Source organism: Fistularia commersonii, chromosome 3 (assembly GCF_037954325.1).
Source record: "Fistularia commersonii isolate RoL2024-O1a breed Wild chromosome 3, RoL_Fcom_v1.0, whole genome shotgun sequence".
In the NCBI taxonomy this organism is placed as follows: Eukaryota; Metazoa; Chordata; class Actinopteri; order Syngnathiformes; family Fistulariidae; genus Fistularia; species Fistularia commersonii.
Window position 1 is genome coordinate 16732797 of NC_141286.1, and position 20130 is coordinate 16752926.

The following is a 20130-nucleotide window of genomic DNA, read 5'->3' on the forward strand; positions in this document are numbered from 1 at the left end:
CAGGTCATGTGATCTGTAGTGAGAGCAGAGAACAGGTTGTGGAAAATCCAGAGAGGTGGAGGTATGCACTGTAAAGGAGAAGAATGAAGGTTTGTCACACCTAGACAGAGTATATGTATTTGAATGCGAGGAACCCAGGAGGAATGGTGAGGCTACAGGGAGGATTTCAGGTACTTGAGATCAACAGTCCAGATCAGCAGAGAGTGTGGAAAATGGACTAATAGATGGGTTCAAGCAGGTTGGAATGGGTGGAGAACAGTGTCAGCCAGAATGAAAGGAAAGGTGTACAAGACAGTGGTGAGACCAACTATGCTGTATGGCCTAGAAACAGTTACAGTGACAAAAAGACAGGAGGCAGAACTAGAGGTTGCAGAGATGAAGATGTTGAGGTTCTCTTTGGGAGTGACCAGGATGGATAGGATCAGGAATGAGTCTATCAGAGGAACAGCACAAGTTAGATGTTTTGTGGAGAAGGTCAGAGAAGCCAGACTGAGATGGTTCGGTCATGTACTGAGGAAGGATAGTGAATATATTGGTAGACGGATGCTGCCAGGCATCAGGTCCCGAGTAAGACCTAAGAGAAGATTTATAGACATAGTGAGAGAGGATATGAAGGCATTTGGTGTGAGAGAGGATACAGAGAACAGGGTGAAGCTTGATTCGCTATGGCGACCCCTGAGCGGAAAAAGCTGAAATGAGAAGATGTTCACATGAGTTTAACATGTTGCCACATAGTCTGCAACAGTTTGTTGATGCATGGAAATGCTCTCCATGTGGCAGACTTTCAAATAGAGTTAGAAATGGAATGTTGTGTAGAGATGTTCCTTTCACAAGGAAACCCTGACAAACTTTGCCTAAGTTCGTATTATATTTAAAAATCTATTTTCAGTAATATCATCACAGTGTAGCTTGTGTAATGAAGTATCATATCCCAGTGTGTGCCTTTCTCCCCAGGCTGGCAGGGAGTTGACTGCTCCATTCTCTGCTCCAGTGGTACCTGGGGACTAAACTGCAACCAGACATGTCAGTGTGCTAATGAAGCAGCCTGCGACCCCACCAATGGAACTTGCACCTGCTCTCCAGGCTGGAAGGATGAATTCTGTGATGCCCCTTGTTATGTTAGTCATCGCAATCGTGAACAATTGATAACTGTCTCTTGAGCACGTGGTTTCTTGTGATAGAAACACCGCGGTTATACAGAATGGGTGTCTTAACGTCAGCTGTATCCCTGTTTTTAGGAGGGATCGTACGGCCTCGACTGCAGGGAGAGATGTGACTGTCTCAATTCTGATGGTTGTGATGCGGTGACCGGCTTCTGTCGCTGCATTGCTGGTTGGACAGGTGAGTCCTTGAGCTGAAGAAATTTCCCCCCCCAAAAAATAAATAAATGCAATAAATAGCTCTATATTTATAGGTATAACTGTACAATATAACCATCCTCTTCCTTCTCTTATTAGTTATATAGTTATTTTAATAACTTTTATTGCAAAGCGTCAAAGAATACCACATGAATAAGTTATATTTCTAGTCATATCACAGGATATAGGATGGAGTACTTTTTCAAAGCCATCAAAGAAAGAAAAAGGTGCTCCAGACTTGTTATCATTTGTTTTGGCGCATACAACAGACCTGTTGTAGTTGTCTGAGCAGGCTGTTTGGAATACTCTTTGAAAGGATCTGAAGGCACTTTACCATTTTATAGGCTATAAAAGGAAGTAAAGACTCATAAATTCTATCTTCATCCTTACAGGTGGCTACATTAACAACTCTTATGGCTATTTAATATCTTGCCTTGCTGCAGTCTTCATTGGGATTCTTGATGCCCAGTTTTAGACAACTTATAGTCGATCAGTGTAACTCGGTAGCACAGTATAATACACATTCAAATGATGTACGGGTTGGTGTCATGAGTAGACATGAGTCTATTTCTCTGCATCTTCAATATTAAGGACTTCTTGTAAAATAACCCCCCCATTTGGTAGTGTTCTTTCATTCACTATAAATGAGCTTAACATTCTCAGTAAAAAAAAGGCCAAGATGTCCACTCAGCATGTTGAAAAAGGGAATAAAAGTCTATCATCGAAAGACAGATATCCATTCTAGCTGAATTCTGTCCCTGCCATCGGTCCAGACGGATGGCCAGGATGTATTTCAAGAAGAAAACCACAGTTTCTGGCTATACTGAGAATCCCAGTTTTGATCAGTAAGACATTTGAAACAGCAGTCATGTTTTTCCATACAGTGACACAAACTTAGAATACTACATTCTCATAATACTAGGGCACGTTGTGCTTTTTAAGCATTATCTAGGCAAGACAAAGAATGTACATCCAGCACTGTCTTACATTTATGCAGTGAATAGGTCCGTGTTTATGGATCTGAATATTGACATAACACATGTCAAATCTGATGATTCTCCTACTGCTGTTTTCACTTTGGAAAGAATTTGTCGAAGTTAGCACTTACGTCAACCTCCCCTCAAAGCTTCACTGTATTGTAAAGTGATGGGGGAATTCATTTGTGCTGCTCTCCTGTCGTTGCCTCCCTTTGTTTTAAGTTCACAGCCCTATGAAATAGGGCTTCTGGTTTTCACCCACTTCATGGCCCAGAAGTAGTTTAATGGAGTTATTATGACTCCTTGCGATCCACTCCCATATTCTCTCATATTCTATGTCAAAGGAAGTATCTAATGAGCCGCAGATATGTCAGGCAGGAGCGAGGATGAGGAGAAGGAAGGAGGCATACTGTATTTGTACATACACTATCCCTACTACCTATCTTCCCAGCTGTCCATCTAGTTCTATATTTAGGTGTTTGTTCCTGTGTGAGTGTAACTACAAATTATTGTTAGAAGAGTCCCAGGGGCACAGCAGTCTCCTCGCTGGCCCATGGGAGCAGGCAAGGCTCTGATCCCTTCTATGTGGAGCTTTTGTGTAGATAGTTGTGCCTCCTAGGACACACACTGCAAGACTGATGAAAGAACGAGTCATTTCAGCAAATGATCTGAGGGTAAAAAGTCTCAGGCTGAATATGGGGAAATCTGGGTTGTGGCCTAAAATTTTTGTTCATAAAAAGGGGTATTTGCTCTCAAACAAACAAAACTATTTAGTTGTTACAACAGCCAAAAGGCATATAATGAAAAATTTAACACTATTAAGGGATTTAAACCGTATTCATTACTTCATTACCCAGGTAAATAGAGACTGGTATTATGATGAGGTAACTATTTGCATTTAAAGTTCAAGCTTGATAATATTGCAAAGATATTAGTTTATTGTTTCCCTGCTAGAAAAATAATTAAATACTGGTTTTGTTTTTGAAGAGCCCTTACTCAAGTATCTTAATTCAAAAACCTGACAAAGCGTCACAGATCTTGATTTCTAATATACATGGTATAAATATCGGGAAATTTTTGTGCCTAAGGTTCTTACATAACGTCATGAAAATGTTCAGGTAATTGATCATGTATATGTGTATGTATATTGTTTTGAGATGGCTATTTGGTAGAGTGGTGACATCTGAATAATGACTACTGGTACTTTGGATATTCTGTTATTGAATTGCAATTTTTCAAAGTCACTTTGGATAAAAGCGTCTGATAAATGACTGTAATGTAATATAATGTAATCATTAATTTCAGGGCATTTTTTCCAGGATTAGTTCCGGGTAAGGATTATTATCCTGACATGAAATTACCCATCAAAATTCTATGTTATTGGAGAAAAAGATACTTTCAAATACATCTTACTCACTTGTAAACACTCTTTTTCTGAAACTTTAAAACGTCACCCAAGGCCCTCACTGAGGAGATAGATGGTCATCTTGAGTTATCTCCTCTTCATTTATTGTATTTGCCTGAGTTGCTGCTATGCTGACTTGATTTAGTTTTCAGACATATTTATTGAAAGATGCTAAAATAGCAGTTTCTTCCTTTTCTTAAGAGCCTATCACCTCTACAAAGTACTTAAGAGTGGCTTTAGAGACGCATTATCCATTTCATGTGTTTCTATTTATATACTGTACTAGATATCTGACATTTAAACCCCTGCAGTACCTCATTCTCCTGTACATTAATATACTTTAAACACAAATATGCATGATTCTTTTTTTCCACAGCAGCATGGTACCGGAGTGGTTGGTGCTTCTACTAGAAGGTCCCTGGTTCGGTTTAATTCCAACACTGTGTGGATTTTGCATTTTTTCCCTTTGTCTTCCCTAATTGTTTCTTCCTCCCACAGCCCAAAAACATGCATTTGGTTCTTTTTAGTAAGATTTCATTTAATGTTTTCATGCTTTGCATCCTCTCAGCCCCTGATATGGGTCTGTGCGCCACATTCTTTATGCTATTTCTCCGCAAACATTTTTGGTGCCCAGCTCGGACTCCCAGAAATGAATACCTGAAAATGTTGACAGGGCTTCAGTTTAGTGCTGATTTTCTTTTCTACTTATTTTTAGGGATTTCAGTCAATTGGTTTATTCATTTATTTTACGATTTATCATAGCTATTGTTTATTTTTGTTACATTTTTGACAGTTTTATTGTTTGCATGTTTGAGATGAATAACTCGACCAATCTAATCTCTTCTGCGGACTAAGCTCGGGCCTTTTTATTAATGGCCCCACTTTCTGAAATTGCTTTGCTGAGATCTCACTGGCAAGATCTCTAGCCCCTCTTAAACATATTTTTAATGCTTTATATAGTTTTACCTGTCTTGTTTTGTTTCAAACCACTTGGTAAAACGTACTTTTATACAACAGCAGGAGAGATGGACAGAAAAAAAGATCTCAATTCTTTTAAGCATTTCCTTAATTACTGAAATTTTAACACATAATTCAAAAATGCTGTTATTTTATTACTTTGGATTTATGCTTATTGCCTCACTTTAAAATATTTATCTATTCTTGACATAGTTCTCCCTCTTTCTGTCTATTTATACATCCATTTATAGTCTTTCTTAATCCAAAATTATTTCCCGCTGTGCAGTTGGAAATAAGTAATTTCTTTTAGGAAATTGGTATAATCATTTAAAGTAACTGTTATATGCTTGAATTCCCTTTCTCAAATAAACATAATCTAACATTGGACCATTAGAGCGCAAGAACTTAGAGAACAAGAGGAACACATCAACAAGCAGATCAAACAGCACAGCACATTATAAAATTACATACATTCTCATATTCTTTATCACATATATATATATATATACACACACACACACACACACACATATATATATATATATATATATATATATATATATATATATATACACACACACACAGTGGGGCAAAAAAGTATTTAGTCTGCCATTAATGCTGCAAGTTCTCCTATTAAATAGATGGGAGAGGCCTATAAATTTCATCATAGGTACACTTCAACTATGAAAGAATGCAAAACAAAAATCCAGAAAAATCACTTTATTTGGAAATTATAGTGAAAAATAAGTATTTGGTCCAGAAAGTTCATCTTAATACTTACATCACTTACAATACTTACGTCATACACCCTTTGTTGGCAATGACAGAGGTCAAAAGTTTTCTGTGAGTCTTCACAAGGTTTTAACACACTGTCTTTTATTCTGATAACCAGTTCAAACAGGTGTCATTAATACAGGTAGTGTGTGGAGGAGTAAGGAGACAGAAATCTTGCTTGTTTGATGGTTACCAAATACTTATTTTCCACCATAATTTGCAAATACATTTTTTAAAAATCAGACAATGGGATTTTCTGGATTTTTTTCTTTTCTGAATTTTGTCTCTCATAGTTAAATGTATCTATGATAAAAATAACCGGCCTCTTATCTTTTTAAGTGGGAGAACTTGCACATTTGGTGGTTGACTGAATATCTTTCTATATCTTTCTATATCTTTCTATATCTTTCTCTCTATATATATAACAAAACAAAATTATATATATATATATATATACATATTACCATTTCAAAAAATATCATGATTGCTTAATTAACTGGACCAAACTTAGCTTCATAATGTTTGGTAATAAGGTTATCAGAAAGTTATCTGGAATAATGAGATGCTTTGATATTTTAAGAAAATTATTAAAGTTGTAAGGTCAAAGGTGAGTGTTACTTTGCCGATTAAATAAGGGAAAATAATAAAAAAGGACATTCTTTTTAATAAGCAGCCCCTTTGTAGGCCACAGTCTATAACCTAAAGATGTTATTTTAATTAGCAGGCAGTGGAATAATTTAAACTCGGGACCTGAGTGGCATTGAGATGTTTGTCTCCGTCAGAACTGACGACAGTAAAGTGAATGACGAGAGTGATTATGGTGATGAGGACATGTGTAACAGTGCAGCTCCCTGATTGCAAACCAAGTAGTATTTGATTAGTGGAGCTTTACAGCAGTGTCAGGCACTGATACTCAGATAATACTATTTTGTTGATCATATCATTGCTGGTCTGTTCATGGGATTTATCGACAATGACAGGGTATAGAGTTACAGAGGCATAACAAGGGATGATTTTAGAACATGTGTTGCTACTATCTGCCTCACCTCACCTGAGTTCACCTCCCCTGTTTACCTCCCTTGATAGAATCTCCTCTTGCTGCTTAAAATACACAAACTAATATTATGACTGTTATGCATCACGTGCCTGTTCTTCTTCAGCTTCATCGCATCAAGATTGTTACTTAAAGAGTCATTTGGAATCAAACAAGCAAAGAACACAGACTCTTGATTTGCCACAAACCTAAAGATGCATGCATTTTTTTGTAGGTGTCCATTGTGACAGTGTGTGTGAGGAGGGACGCTGGGGACCGAATTGCTCCTACAGCTGCACCTGTGAGAATGGAGGCTCGTGCTCCCCCGAGGACGGAACGTGTGTGTGCGCTTCCGGATACAGAGGCACCAACTGCAGACGAAGTAAAGGAACACACTCACACAGCACAGCCAGCACTTTGTGGCCTTTTCTTTCTGAAAGAATATTGAAATATAATATTTTCTCTACAAAACATAGTCATTTTCTCTATCTCACTAGAGCACTTTGATGAGAAATTAATCTGAAACCTCTAAAAATAATGATATAATGAATGATAAAGACATTATTACCCACAGACTTAGCTGAATACAGGCATAAATGCAATGTTTATTTATTGGTGCTGCTCCAAGAAATCATAAAAAAGTACAAAATAGCAGCTATTTGTGATTCACTGAAGCAGAGATATATTTTAACATCCTTTTTGTGTCCCTCCAATTTCATTTTGGCCAACCTTAGTTATATGATATGTTTAGATCCATCCAGTTTAGATAGATGGATGGATGGATGGATGGATGGATGGATGGATGGATGGATGGATGGATGGATGGATGGATGGATGGATGGATTGAGACATTTCTACTTTTTTCTTTATTTGCACTACTGCTACTTTGCACCAAGAAAACCGTCATAATGCAATTGTACCATATACCATTATGGTACTACCTACAGACCTTTGCACACAAAAAACCTCTGCTGCTACTCTTTAACGCTGTCAAATATCAGCCTGTATCTGCATACACTTCATACCTCATAGTTTAATGTTTACTGTTTAATGTGAAGGTGCACTTAACTGTAAATGTACACTCTTATTATTATTTTGTTAATTTCACATAACCATGGGATTGTGAGAAACATCTCAATCCCTCTGAGAAATTGACAAATAGCTGACTTTGACTTAAATAGATAGACAGACAGACAGGAAACAAGCACACACACACACACAATATATTCTTCTAATCTGTTTATTCCATCACCTAAGCAAAAACAGAGTTAGGAATGCGATAGGAATTTGAGAAGTGTTAAAGTATTTTGCAGGTGTCAGGTCAAAAGTGCACCCAGTAATTTACAGATATACTCTGGTTTGCCAGTGCTTTAATAAAACCATTTGAACATTTACTAAACTTCTTACCATGCAACCTAACAGGATTACCAATGTAGGTGGAAAGGGATCAAATCAGTGCATTTTTGATATTATGTCCCCAAAGTAACCAAACAGTGTCAAATTATGAAAATAGCCCTATCCTTTCTATTTTTAGAGCGTCTATATTCTTAGCTTCAGCCAAAATTCCCATTTGCCCTTGATCATGGTCAGGGATACAGGCCCTTTCAAGCATCGTTTTTTTTTTAGTTAGTGAGTGGTCTTTGCTACTAAAACAGTCAACATATATAGAATAGATTGCCAAAAACAACTAGTACAAAGACTCCTAACATTCAGACCAACAGACTTCAGGGCATGTCTAAAACTTTGCGGGGTTTTTCATGTACCCCTCAAACTTATTGTAGCATATCCAATTGCCATAACTTTCATGATCCTTTCAAGTCACTCAAAATTGTGTTTTCTCCTCTTTTCTTCGGTTGTGTGTCTGAGCCACTCTGTGCAGGATGATGTATTAGACACCAGATTTTTTTAAACATTTATCTTTAGAAGGCAGGAAGTTTGTCTGCAAGTCAGCAGAAGCCTGAAAGGAGGGAGAAGTAGGAGTAGGAACATCATAACAACCCTGCATCCTTTTGAATGACATTGAACAACTCACACAAGGATAATGTTAAAATTGGAAGCGTCACTGGAGCAGCATGAAGCCTTGACCGAGCCAGGTATAGCCACACACATCCAATGCACATCAGAGAGAAGTGCGAGATGTCTTCAAGAATTCTTGTGTTAAAAAGAAAAAAAACATGCAAATCGCTTGTCGTGCTTTCACCACAGTTAAATAAGCATTGTTGTTCCAGACATAGTTCAAAATAGTCTGCTGGAGGCCACTGCCTCTATAATGTCAGAACTGCAAGGATTCAGGCCTTGTGTGTATTTTATGATGTAAGAATAAAGGTTTGTGTACTTCTTAAAATGTATAATCACAATCTTACTCATATTTTCTCACTCGAAATGGTTAAATGACACTGCTGCTTCATGCCCATTAGTATGACATATTGCACCCTTCTTGGTTTTTAATTTAATTTAATTTAGTTTTATCTTATTTCATATTTGTTCATTTCATTGTATTTCATTTTATTTTATTACTTTTTTTAAATTAAATTACATTTAATTTAGTTTTCTTAACTCTTCAATGTCATTGCCAACCTCAAGGTAATGTGAAATCATCTTGAAATTTTCACGGTGAAGACATTATCCAACTACCTTGAATTAGATCATTCAGTCGATTATCAACTAATAAGTGCATCAGTGTTTCATATCTTAATGGATGGAATGGCATTTCAGAGTCTTCCGAATATGGACCTATAATAGGTGTACTCATATTATTTTCCTGTCGTCTGTCTTTATCCAAACCAAAAAGTATAGTCAGTAAATACTTAGCCCCCACCCCACCCGCCCCCATGTTGCATCCGCGCACCCACACTTAAACACAAGCAAACGGAAACACACACATACACTTAAAGAAAAAAAAACACCCTTGATGTCTTTTTCACCTGCTGCACTGTTTTTCAGACAAGTGGGAGCGTGAGACCACAGAGGAGGATATCATATTATCTTCCTCTGTGGTTTATTATTAATTAAAGTATTACCTGCTAAAATTGTGAATGCCCCGTGGCTACATGGGATAAATGTATCTGCATTTTATTTATAGGGAGACAGGTAGGGAGGAGTCTAATGCTTCCATGGGCAGCTTTGTTATCTCTGTGATTTGATGTTCATGCTTTTGCTTTGCTTCCCTCTCAGCATCATGGGGATCAATTTAAGCATCCCAGGGTTCACGGTTTAGGCAATTATCTTAATTAGAAGCATGAGAACTGTAGTCCACCAGCTGCACAGTCTTGTTTTCCCATTTAGAGGAACATTAATTACAGCAAATTAAAGGCCTCAGGAAGACATATTAAGGAAGAATACAATTGGAAGGAATGAGGAAGTGCAGGAGTGTATGCAGAGAACACTGTTAGTAAAGAAGAAGTGGAACACTGAAGGGACTGAAGAGAACAGACAGTGCAGGGATCTCAAGCGTGAGGTAAAGATAGTGGTAGCAAAAGCAAAACAAAAGGCGTACGATGGCTTGCATGCTCTGTTGGACAGTAAGGAGGGAGAGAATGATCTATACAGGTTGGTGAAACAAAGAGATCGAGATGGACAGTTGGTCCTGATGATATACCTGTGGAGGTGTGAAAGTGTCTAGGAGAGGCAGCGGTAGAGTTTCTGGCTAGATTATCCAACAGGATCTTAGAGATTGAGAAGATGCTTGAGGAATGTAAAAGAAGTGTGATGGTGCCCATTTTTAAGAATAAGGGGGATGTACAGAATTGTGGTAACTATAGAGGGATAAAGTTGATGAGCCTTACAATAAAGTTATAGGAAAGAGTAGTGGAAACTAGACTGAGAGAAGAAGTCAGCATTTGTGAACAGCAGTATAGCTTCATGCCTAGAAAGAGATGCAGTATTTGCTTTGAGGGAGCTGCATTTGAGGGAGCTGCATTGTGCTTATGTAGATCTAGAAAAAGCATACGACAGGGTGCCAAGAGAGGAACTCTGGTATTGTATGAGGAAGTCTGGCGTGACAAAGAAGTATGTTACACTGGTGCAGGACATGTATGTTAGCTGTGAGACAGTGGTGAAGTATGCTGTAGATGTAACAGAGAAGTTCAAAATGGAGGTGGGAGTTCATCAGGGATCAGCTCTGAGCCCCATCTTGTTTGCAGTGGTAATGGACAGGTTAGACAGGAAACTCCATGGACCATGATGTGTGCAGACTACATTGTAATGTGTGCTGAGAGCAGCAAACAGTTTGAGGAAAATCTTGATATGTGGAGATTTGCTCTGAAAAGGAGAGGAATGAAGGTTAGTTGCGGCAAGTCAGAATATATGTCTGTGAATGAGAAGAACAGGGGTGGAACGGTGAGACCACAGGAAGTAAAGATCAAGAGGCTGGAGGATTTCAAGTACTTAGGTTCAACAGTCCAGAGCAATGGAGAGTGTATAAAAGAGGTAAAGAAACAGGTCCAAGGCCCAAAAAGTGTCAGGGGTACTACACAAGAGAAGACTAGAGTCAGAATGAAAGAAAAGATGTACAAGACAATGCTGACAGTGTTGTATGGTCTCGAAACAGTGACAATGAAAAAAACACAGTAGCCAGAGCTAGAGGTCACAGAGATAAAGATGATGAGGTTCTCTTTGGGAGAAACAAGGATGGATAGGATCAGGAGTGAGTCCATCAGAAGAACAGCACATGTTAGATGTTTTGGAAAGAGGGTCAGAGACGCCAGACTGAGATGGTCTGGTCATGTACAGAGGAGGGATGTGAATATATTGGTAGACAGATGCTGGAATTGGATCCTCCGGGCTGGTGGTCTAGAGGAATAGAAGATTTATGAACATAGTGAGAGAGGATATGAAGGTAGTTGGTGTGAGAGAGGAGGATACAGAGAATAAGGTTAGATGGAGAAAGTTGATTCGCTGTGGCGACCCCTGAAGGGATGCCAAAAATTGAAGAAGAAGAAGAAGGGTGGAAGGAAAATAAAACAAAGCCAATGCAGACAGCAACATGACCAAAGAGAGAGGGCATTGCCCCTCTTGGGTAGAGCAATCCAAACATTGTAACCAAACATGGATTGATTCCCGGCTCCTCCTAGTGTGTCAAAGTGTGTCAAAGTGCCTAACTGCTCCCCTGGAACCGCTTGATGGCATCCACCTGCTCATGGTTCATCCATGATGGGTTAAATGCGGAGAAGGAATTTCCCGTAATGGATTAATAAAGAATAAATAATTACTATCCAGCAGGGACTCCAAATCATGAACACACTTTAGTTGAAAAACTCCAACTTGAATACTATGGGAAAATTGTGAAAATAAGGTTGATTAAATGGATTTTTAACAGCGATATGTGCATATTTGTGTGTTTATGTTACTTTCAGCATGTTCACCTGGTTTCTACGGCCATCGTTGCAGCCAGTCCTGCCCGCAATGTATCCATAGTGACGGGGCGTGTCACCACATTACCGGAAACTGTGAATGTCTCTCTGGTTTCTTTGGCTCCCTCTGCAACCAAGGTGAGACATAGCTTTCTGTCACTGAGTATGAAGGCACCCAGCAGTGTCTTGGTGTTTGATAATGAGGACACATGGCTAAGTTTTATTATGTTTGCACACAGTGTCTCATTTTGTTTTAACGTTAAAAGATTCAATATCTGAAAGTTGCTGATGCATTCATAATGTGCATGTTTAATAAATGGGGTGCACTGCAAATGCCTGTAGACAGGACACACAGATGAAATCCATATTTAGACACCAACCTGCCAACAGTTACTTGAAATTTAATTTGACATTATTAATAAAGGGGAAGGACATTCAAATGACAAGTGGTTACTACAGATGTTTTTGAATATCAGGAGTAAACATCTACTTTCTATAAGTTACTGCTTTATTCAGAGTGTAAATGCCAGGTCAGAATAGGAACTTAAGACTAGATTCTAACCGACCCATCTGTTGAAATGCCTCAAGAGATGGTTTCTGCTGTTTTATTTAACACTTGTGTTTCAAGCAGTGGCATCACAGTGTGTTTCAGCTCAAGATAAGCGACGGCATAAGATTTAACGGTCTACAATCAGTTGCATGATATTCATATATATACATACCAACAGAAATTGAGGTTTTTATAATTGCTTCTACTCAGTCAGAAATCCAGGCCTCAAAAGTTAAATCCCAAAATTACTTCAATCTAAACCTGAATTCGAAATGTACTGCAACAACTCCAGAACAATTACAGCCTGCAATTTTTCTCAATAGAAAATAAAATAAAATCTTGAATCATAGACTATATAAGGTAATGTGAAATGTCACTGGATGGCCATGGTTTCATCCCTGCAACTGACAGATAATCCATAACCTCTGAAAAAAATTTTGTCTTCGTATTAAAAATTACAGCAAAGAAAGAGTCCATCAGACAGACAGCACATGTTGTGTGTTTGAAGATAAAGTCAGAGAGGTCGGACTTGGCAAACAGCGATGGTTTGGACATATAGAGGAGAGGATATGAAAATATTGGTAGGAGGATTATGAAGTTGGATCTTCAGGCCTAGAAGAAGACCAAAGAGGGGATATATGGATTTTTGTGAAAGAGGACATGAAGTTAGTTGATGCTAGAGAAGAGGATGGAGAGAATTGGTGTTAGATGGAGGCAGATGATTTGCTGTGGCAACCCCTGAAGGGAGCAGCAAAAAAGGAAAAGATGAAGGAGAAGAAAGATTTCAAAGGTCAGAACAGCAGGGTCGCTGCCCATCTTTTGCCGTGGGCTGAAAACATACCTCTTCACCAAGCACTAGCCTACTAATTGCACTTTGCCCCCAACCCCCCCTAAAAAAAAAAAGAAATTAAATACAAAATCAATGTATGTATGTATGTATATGGTTCTGAGATGACAATTTGGTTGAGTGATGGGATTTCCTGTGACTGAATTTCACTTTTTGTAAGTCGTTTTGAGTAAAAGCATCAAATGACTGCAATGTAATATAATGTAATGTATTGATGAGTCGTAGCCGAGTGGATGTTTATACGACTGACAGAACACCCGCACTGGGACTGCAGTCACCTAATACTGGTGCAGAGTACTACAAAGATTGTCAAAAAACTTTCAAAACTAGTTTTGCCTCCTACTGTCAGACCATATGTTATATGCGGTGAAGAAACTTGTTTAAGAGCTGATTAACCTACCCAGCCCACTTGAAGTTGATGCAGCATGTATGTTTTCTCATTCTTTTTCTTCCAAAGGCTTTCACATTGGTGCTCGAGGTCAGACAACAGGGCTCCTTCAAGAGCCCTGTTCTCTGACCTCGAGCACCTTATTAAGAAAGTCAAGGACAGTGTTCCCTCTAAGCTGCTTGCTAGTGCAATCACGCACTGCTCCAGCGTTCTCCGCACACAGCAAATCTATGCTGCGCATGGAATAAAAACTGTACTGTAAATAAAATAAATGTGTTTAATTTATTTACAGTTTCTTTGCTGTGCACGGAGAACGCTAGAGCAGTGCACGATTGCGCAAACGTGCAGCTTAGCGGGAACACCGATCAAGGATGAACCGCATCCGCTATACTATTAAAACCACTGCTTTTCACCTCTTGACATCCTTGATTTTTACCAGCTTTTTTTCTTGTGAAACTCTGCCTCTAAGTAACTTATGGTACGAACCAACACCCTACATACAAAGCAAAGCCCTTGAATGCTGACATTTGATTAAATTTGGGAGAAATCACAGAAAAATATAAAAACCTTGAGCTTATTTTCTGCAGCCCATTTTCACAGAATTATCTTTCCTTATTTTCAGTGGATATTCTTTTTGTATGTTCTTCTTAAGCATAAGTATTTCAATAAGGTGAGCTCATTCACAGGTGGTAACGCCTATGAAGGCAGCCCAAGGTTCGTTGACAAGTTAAATTTGAATGGAAGGACTGGCACAGTGTGTTGTGAAATATTCATCATCATTAAACATGAAGAACACCCTTACTCACCCTGTCCTACATTCGCCATTCTGCTAGCCACTACATATTTAAGCAGGCCAGAGATAATCCCATGTGCCTTAATAAATCTGATGTCCAGTACGACATATTTCATCTGCCCCCAGACCTCAATGTTGCACCCAGTTGTACTACCAAGAGGTGCTCAAAGTGGGGTTGGAGTTGTTTGGATAAACTTGATTTCACGACACATGAAGACTAAATGATCATACCCAATCAAAGTTTCCCACCAAAACTTAGAAACTGCAGATCTGACATTAAAACAATGAGAGTGTTAATTTCTCCTGCTCCCTAATTCTCAATTATTTGCTGATAGAATCAGTCAGTTTTAACCCTCTCCAGGCAGATGTTGCAGATTTCCGACAGCTAAATGCTACTTAGCTAATTACGCCACAACTTAATTTGAGCCTGAGAGGGTTAAGAGCCACAAACGTGAATATGATGTGAATCACTTTGCTCTACAATTGAAAATAGTTTAACATAGATGTGCAGATATATATGATACACGCATATGGTGTGTAGAAACTAAACTTTAGGCATGTTGTGGCCATGTTGGTACAAATAAGTAATGTGTTATATACATGAATAGATAAGGGGATGAGCTAGACCACAAATGGAAAAAAGGTCACAGAGTTAAGTCATATAATATTAAGTGTGAGAAAAAATAACAAAATTAAACTTAACAAATTCAGGATATTATAGAGACAAATGTAAAAGACAGGATCTTAGGAACTGGCAGGAAATTGTCTGGAAATTATTTGCAGATGATTATAATAATATCCTGATTGTGGGTTCCCCACTGATAGAATATTATTTGCACACAATGCAGACCTAACATATGGCCAGTGAATGCAGTTCTGAAAAATTATGAACCTGCCTACAATAAATGTGGAAATACTGACAATAAATGTGTAAGGAAGGACTTCCAAGTGTTTGCAGATGCAGTTAATCTTAAGTGTGGAAGGTTTATTTCACAAGGGTTACTGCTTACCTGATCTGAGTTGTCGGTGTTCTTTAGTGTTCCACTGATGGGAGGAAATCGTGTGACTACTGTGTGATTACATCCTGGGTGGAGTGCAGACTGGCATGAATGTTTTTTCTCCCGGTCTTGGTAGTAAGGTGCAGTCCTGCTGTGCCCCGTCTGGGTGCAGTACCTTACAGTGTAGCACAGTTCCCTATAGTCTGAATCGAAGACCTCTCAAAAAGGTTCGAGATAAACAAATGGGGCATTTACAGGGTCATTCTCTGCCATCTAAAAGCATACGAAAGATTTTATTTTATTTGTCATTCATGGAGGCACTTACAATAGCGTGTGCATGTTCTCCCCGTGTCTGTATGGGTTTCCTCCGGGTTCTCCAGTTTCCTCCCATCATCCAAAAAGTAGGTATGTTGGAGATCCTGAATGGCTCAGGCATGTGAATGAGTGTGGGCGAACAACGCCTCTTGCCCAGTTACTGCAGGGATAGGCTCCAGCCCCCCCACCATGACCCTGAGTGCAGGATAAACCATAAGTAGGTGTGTTAAAATCCAGACATAAAAAAAAAAACAACTGAATTCTAGTCGTAGGATTCAATGTCAAGACCCAGTTCAATCCCAGTCAGCCATGTTTGAACAGACTTGACTTTGAAATTGGTAGATTTTCAGCTTCTTATGCGTTTGTTCAGAGCTTCAGGCTACTCAGGTCTCTTTAATTCTTTTCATTGACTGTATTGAAAGTTTAGTATTTCTATCTTGTTTTCAAATTTGTTGTGCAAAAGCAGGAAAGAAGGAGCTCTAATTTAGTCCAAATTCCCTGTGGAGGACCAGTTAAGGCTGAAAGCTGACGCTCTTTTTAAATGCATTTAGATTGAGTTGGAGGCTATGGAGCAAAAGCTTAAAAAATACAGTGAGTTATTGGCTCATTAATAAGGGGAGGATTTTTTTCTTTTATGAACACTTAATACGAGCCAGCTGAAACTGAATTTTCTCTAGTTTAGTCAGTTTTAACGAATTAGGTGCTTAAGGTGAATAAACTGCTTAAACAGTGCATTTTTTTTATTGAGTCTCAGCTTTTAAACTAATGAGAATCAGAATATTGGGTTCTAAATATAAACTTTGTAAAAGTTATAGCAGCTCAAGGAAGTATCTGTCACCCTTCATGTGGCCCTGATGCAGTCTCCAGCTATAATACTGTTTATTTTCTATTCTGTAAGTAGCTTTTTGTATGTTTTTTCTGCCTATATCTTTAAATATTTCCATTTCACCTAAATCTTTTGGAGACTGGGTTTTCACTGATACAATCAAAGTAATGTGAAATGATGAAAACTGCAGCTGCTAAAAAAAAAAGAAGCATCCAAGTCACAAAAGTCATATCATAAAGGAGAATGGGCAGCTGTGAAGCATTTATTTACAAATATCAGGGGAAGAGAGATACATGAAATCAAATTTATCAACTTTGCCATACTGTTGAGAGATCGCAGTCTTGAGTTTTGAAATCGCAAAACTATATGTGCTCTTTGTTGCCTTTGCCTGGGGAAATGTCCCTGAGCTCTTCTCTATATTGTATTCAGTATAATCTTATGTACTTTGGATTTAATCCTACAACGCTGACTTATTCCTGGTGTCCGTCTTTAAAACTTTTGATAAATACATTATCCTTTATGCATCTATATTACAGGTCACAGCACCCCAACAGTAATGTTTCCTGGGTGTCCTTCCTGGGTAATCTAGCTGTAGTTTCATGGTGACTACACCTCAAAATTAAAATGAAACCATTCTCTTGACCTGAAATACATCTTGCGCGGTGATAAGGCTGCACCCTTACCGATGTAATTCACACATCACAGTGACCAGAAGCTAGTGGCCATTCTCAAATGAAAAAAGCAGATTTCATTATTCATAATATAACGATCCTGAGAAGGATTTTAATATCGGGTTTAAAAAGGATCTTTTAATACACAACATAAATACACACATAAAACACACACGAGCATTTACCCTATCGGTCAAAGTCAGTCATTAATCATAGTCAGAAATCTCAGGTTTTAGTTTGATATTGGGGCAGAGACAGTGATCAAACATCAGAAGATCCCCACAACAAAGAGAAGATAAAAACTCAGCAAAAGGGGCAAACGATTCACTTTCAAGTAGTTGAAATAATCCAGCTGTTCCTAAGAAGATAAGACACCCATCCAAACCTTGAGACTGGAAATTATTGCATCTAAAATATTCTGTCATTGTCATGCTAAAGGCTCTGCATTTATCTCAATTTGAAAAGGTGAATGCAGAAAGTGGTTTGTTGCAAAGTTTCTAAAATACCAGTATATGCAATAGCCTATTTTTATGGAGAAATTGTTGCTCTTTCTGGTGTTTATCTATAACAATAATATCTTTCTGTTAAAAAATATTACGTACTGACAGGATAACTTCTTGAAAAATCAATTGGCGAAGAAGAATTGGAGAAGAATATGACATATATGTTTGAATGTCTCCGAAAATAGCAAAATGTTAAGCGCCAAAGAATTAGGGCTAAAATGTCTGTTTGGAAATTTTGTCATTTAAAGGTTCACCTTAAAACATGTACACGTTAATATTAAATATTGCATATTTTTTAATGAATAATAGAATGTCTTTAAAAAGTGCATACTTTTAAACTCATTAGGTCCAACTCATGAAAATTGTCCCATAATAACATGCTAATTTGATTTATTTGGTCACCTCCCGGCCAGTCTTCGACAACCAAACTTGGGAAGACAAATATTCAGCTGAGTAATTACATTTTTTTTAACAGAATGATCAAACCATTAGCATGCTCTTAAGAAACTGAATATTAGTTTTGATCATTTTATTCAAGTGTTCCCACTGTTATGCTCATACATAAATGCCTTCAAAATGAGTCTCCTCAGGTGCTCCATGACCTTGCGATTCCTTTCAGCGCGTCAGGCTGAGTAACACAAGGAGAACCGGCAATGATAAGGAGTCCTGAAATAAATCCTCATTTGAAAAAAAAAAAAACTTTTTTATCTTTGATGGCAACGACATATGAAATTCCTTAAAGTTCATCAACTTAAACCTTAGCAGTTTTTGAGGAGAGAATATTAATGATCACTTACATCTTGTTTAACAGCACTTTATTGTCAAAAAACAAAACAAAATCATGTATTTTAAATGCCCTTCTCGTGAAAAACAGCACAGATTTGCACAGGCTATTAAAGCTATGGCATTTCCTGTGCTGTTACAACTAAAGCCTGAAACAAGTTGATAATTCTGGAAAGCATCCAGTTATAGTTCAGGTCACAAACTTGTCCCCTTCTATTCTTCTTTCATGCCTCATGGAGAACTGACATGCTGCAGCCTGAACCCTGCTACAGACTCAAACTGTTAGGCTTTTCTGGGACTCTCAGTAATGTGTAACAAATTAGTGAGCACTTGAGCCCTCCCCCAATCATATTCTTATATTTGCATATTTTCATACAGTGTTTATTACTTTGGTGTGTTTACTTGCTTACACACAAGTTGATTTATGTTCTGCTGCGCATGTAAAAGTAAAATACCTTGGTAGGTCAGTTGATGTGAACTGAGCAAAGCTCACACAGGCAGGCATCTAGAGGGCTCTAGACACATAAGCGCACGTGTGTCAAAATTGCACCATGCATAATAGGTTGATTCACTTGTCTTATATATCCTGATTTAAAATGTTGTTTTAGTATACTTTTTGTGCAACTAGACCTCCCCTTTTGCTGTGTGTGTAACACTTGTAATTTCTCTTTATTTGGGAGTATTAGACAAAAAGAGTATAAAAGCCAAGTACTGTCTCTTAATGAGGTAAAGTTTGTAAATAAGAATGCTCTTACAAAAAGACAAAATATTTAATTTTTATTCCAAAATAATGTTATTATTTTACTCCAGGGTTTATTCCTGACCCTGACAGCAGAGCACAGCAATGTCATATAATCACTTGTGTGGTAGCACAATGTCCCAGTGTCCTCACCTTCAGTGGTAGCATTGTAGCTTGTATGAATCATTAGTTCTGCATTATATTTACATTAATGTAAATCTGTGATAGATGTTAATGAACACAAACACAATTTAACAGGTCAATGTGATTTTCTTATCTGGTCCCTTTTAGAGTTGGGAACAACCATGGAGTGATTCAACATGGTTTGGACAAGCATTAGAGTCATTGGCTTTTCATTCTCAAAATTATCTTTCTATGAGGAGAACAAGTAAGATTTGTAAAGTACATGACACAATTTCCTCAATGGAGATCTCCTGAAACTATCTGAGGTTTAAAAATAAAGGAATTTTTACTGTCCAAGAGTTGTTTTAACAGTGTGTTGTAACAGTATATTTACTGCGGTTAAAAATAAGACTTGTTTCTTTGTCTTCACATGTCTTTGCTGTCCTGAACCATAGATTTAAGAGCAATGTCACATGATTGGCCAGTGTTTAGCGAGGCTAAGACCAGGTTATGCTTCCATGAAAATGAATCCATTAATTGTGAAGATATTTCCTCATCAAGAGTGCTAATTGTCTGCTAAGATATGAGATGATCACGGGGGACCTACTGAACAGACCTTTTCTTTTTAATCATCCTCTCTAAATCCCCCTTTATAGACACAAGTCATACACTGATAAGTGTTACATAAGTGCAGGGACTTCATTAATGCTCTCATGGCCTGAAGAATCCCCACAGCAGG

The 20130-nt window shown here is 38.1% G+C and overlaps 1 protein-coding gene across 5 annotated transcripts in view; it reads left to right on the forward strand.

The window, feature by feature from the left end:
* Window positions 1–20130, forward strand: part of LOC147235684 (multiple epidermal growth factor-like domains protein 11) — a 158432-nt gene that overhangs the window by 122798 nt on the left and 15504 nt on the right. For all 5 annotated transcript variants that reach the window (XR_015105925.1, XM_086143851.1, XM_086143852.1 and 2 more), the window contains 4 exons: window positions 955–1118; window positions 1239–1341; window positions 6740–6886; window positions 11859–11993. Coding sequence is in view for 4 of the 5 variants with exons in the window: in XM_086143851.1 (XP_085999977.1) it covers window positions 955–1118; window positions 1239–1341; window positions 6740–6886; window positions 11859–11993 (549 nt within the window). In the remaining variant the exon portion in view is untranslated. The remainder of the gene's footprint in view (window positions 1–954; window positions 1119–1238; window positions 1342–6739; window positions 6887–11858; window positions 11994–20130) is intronic.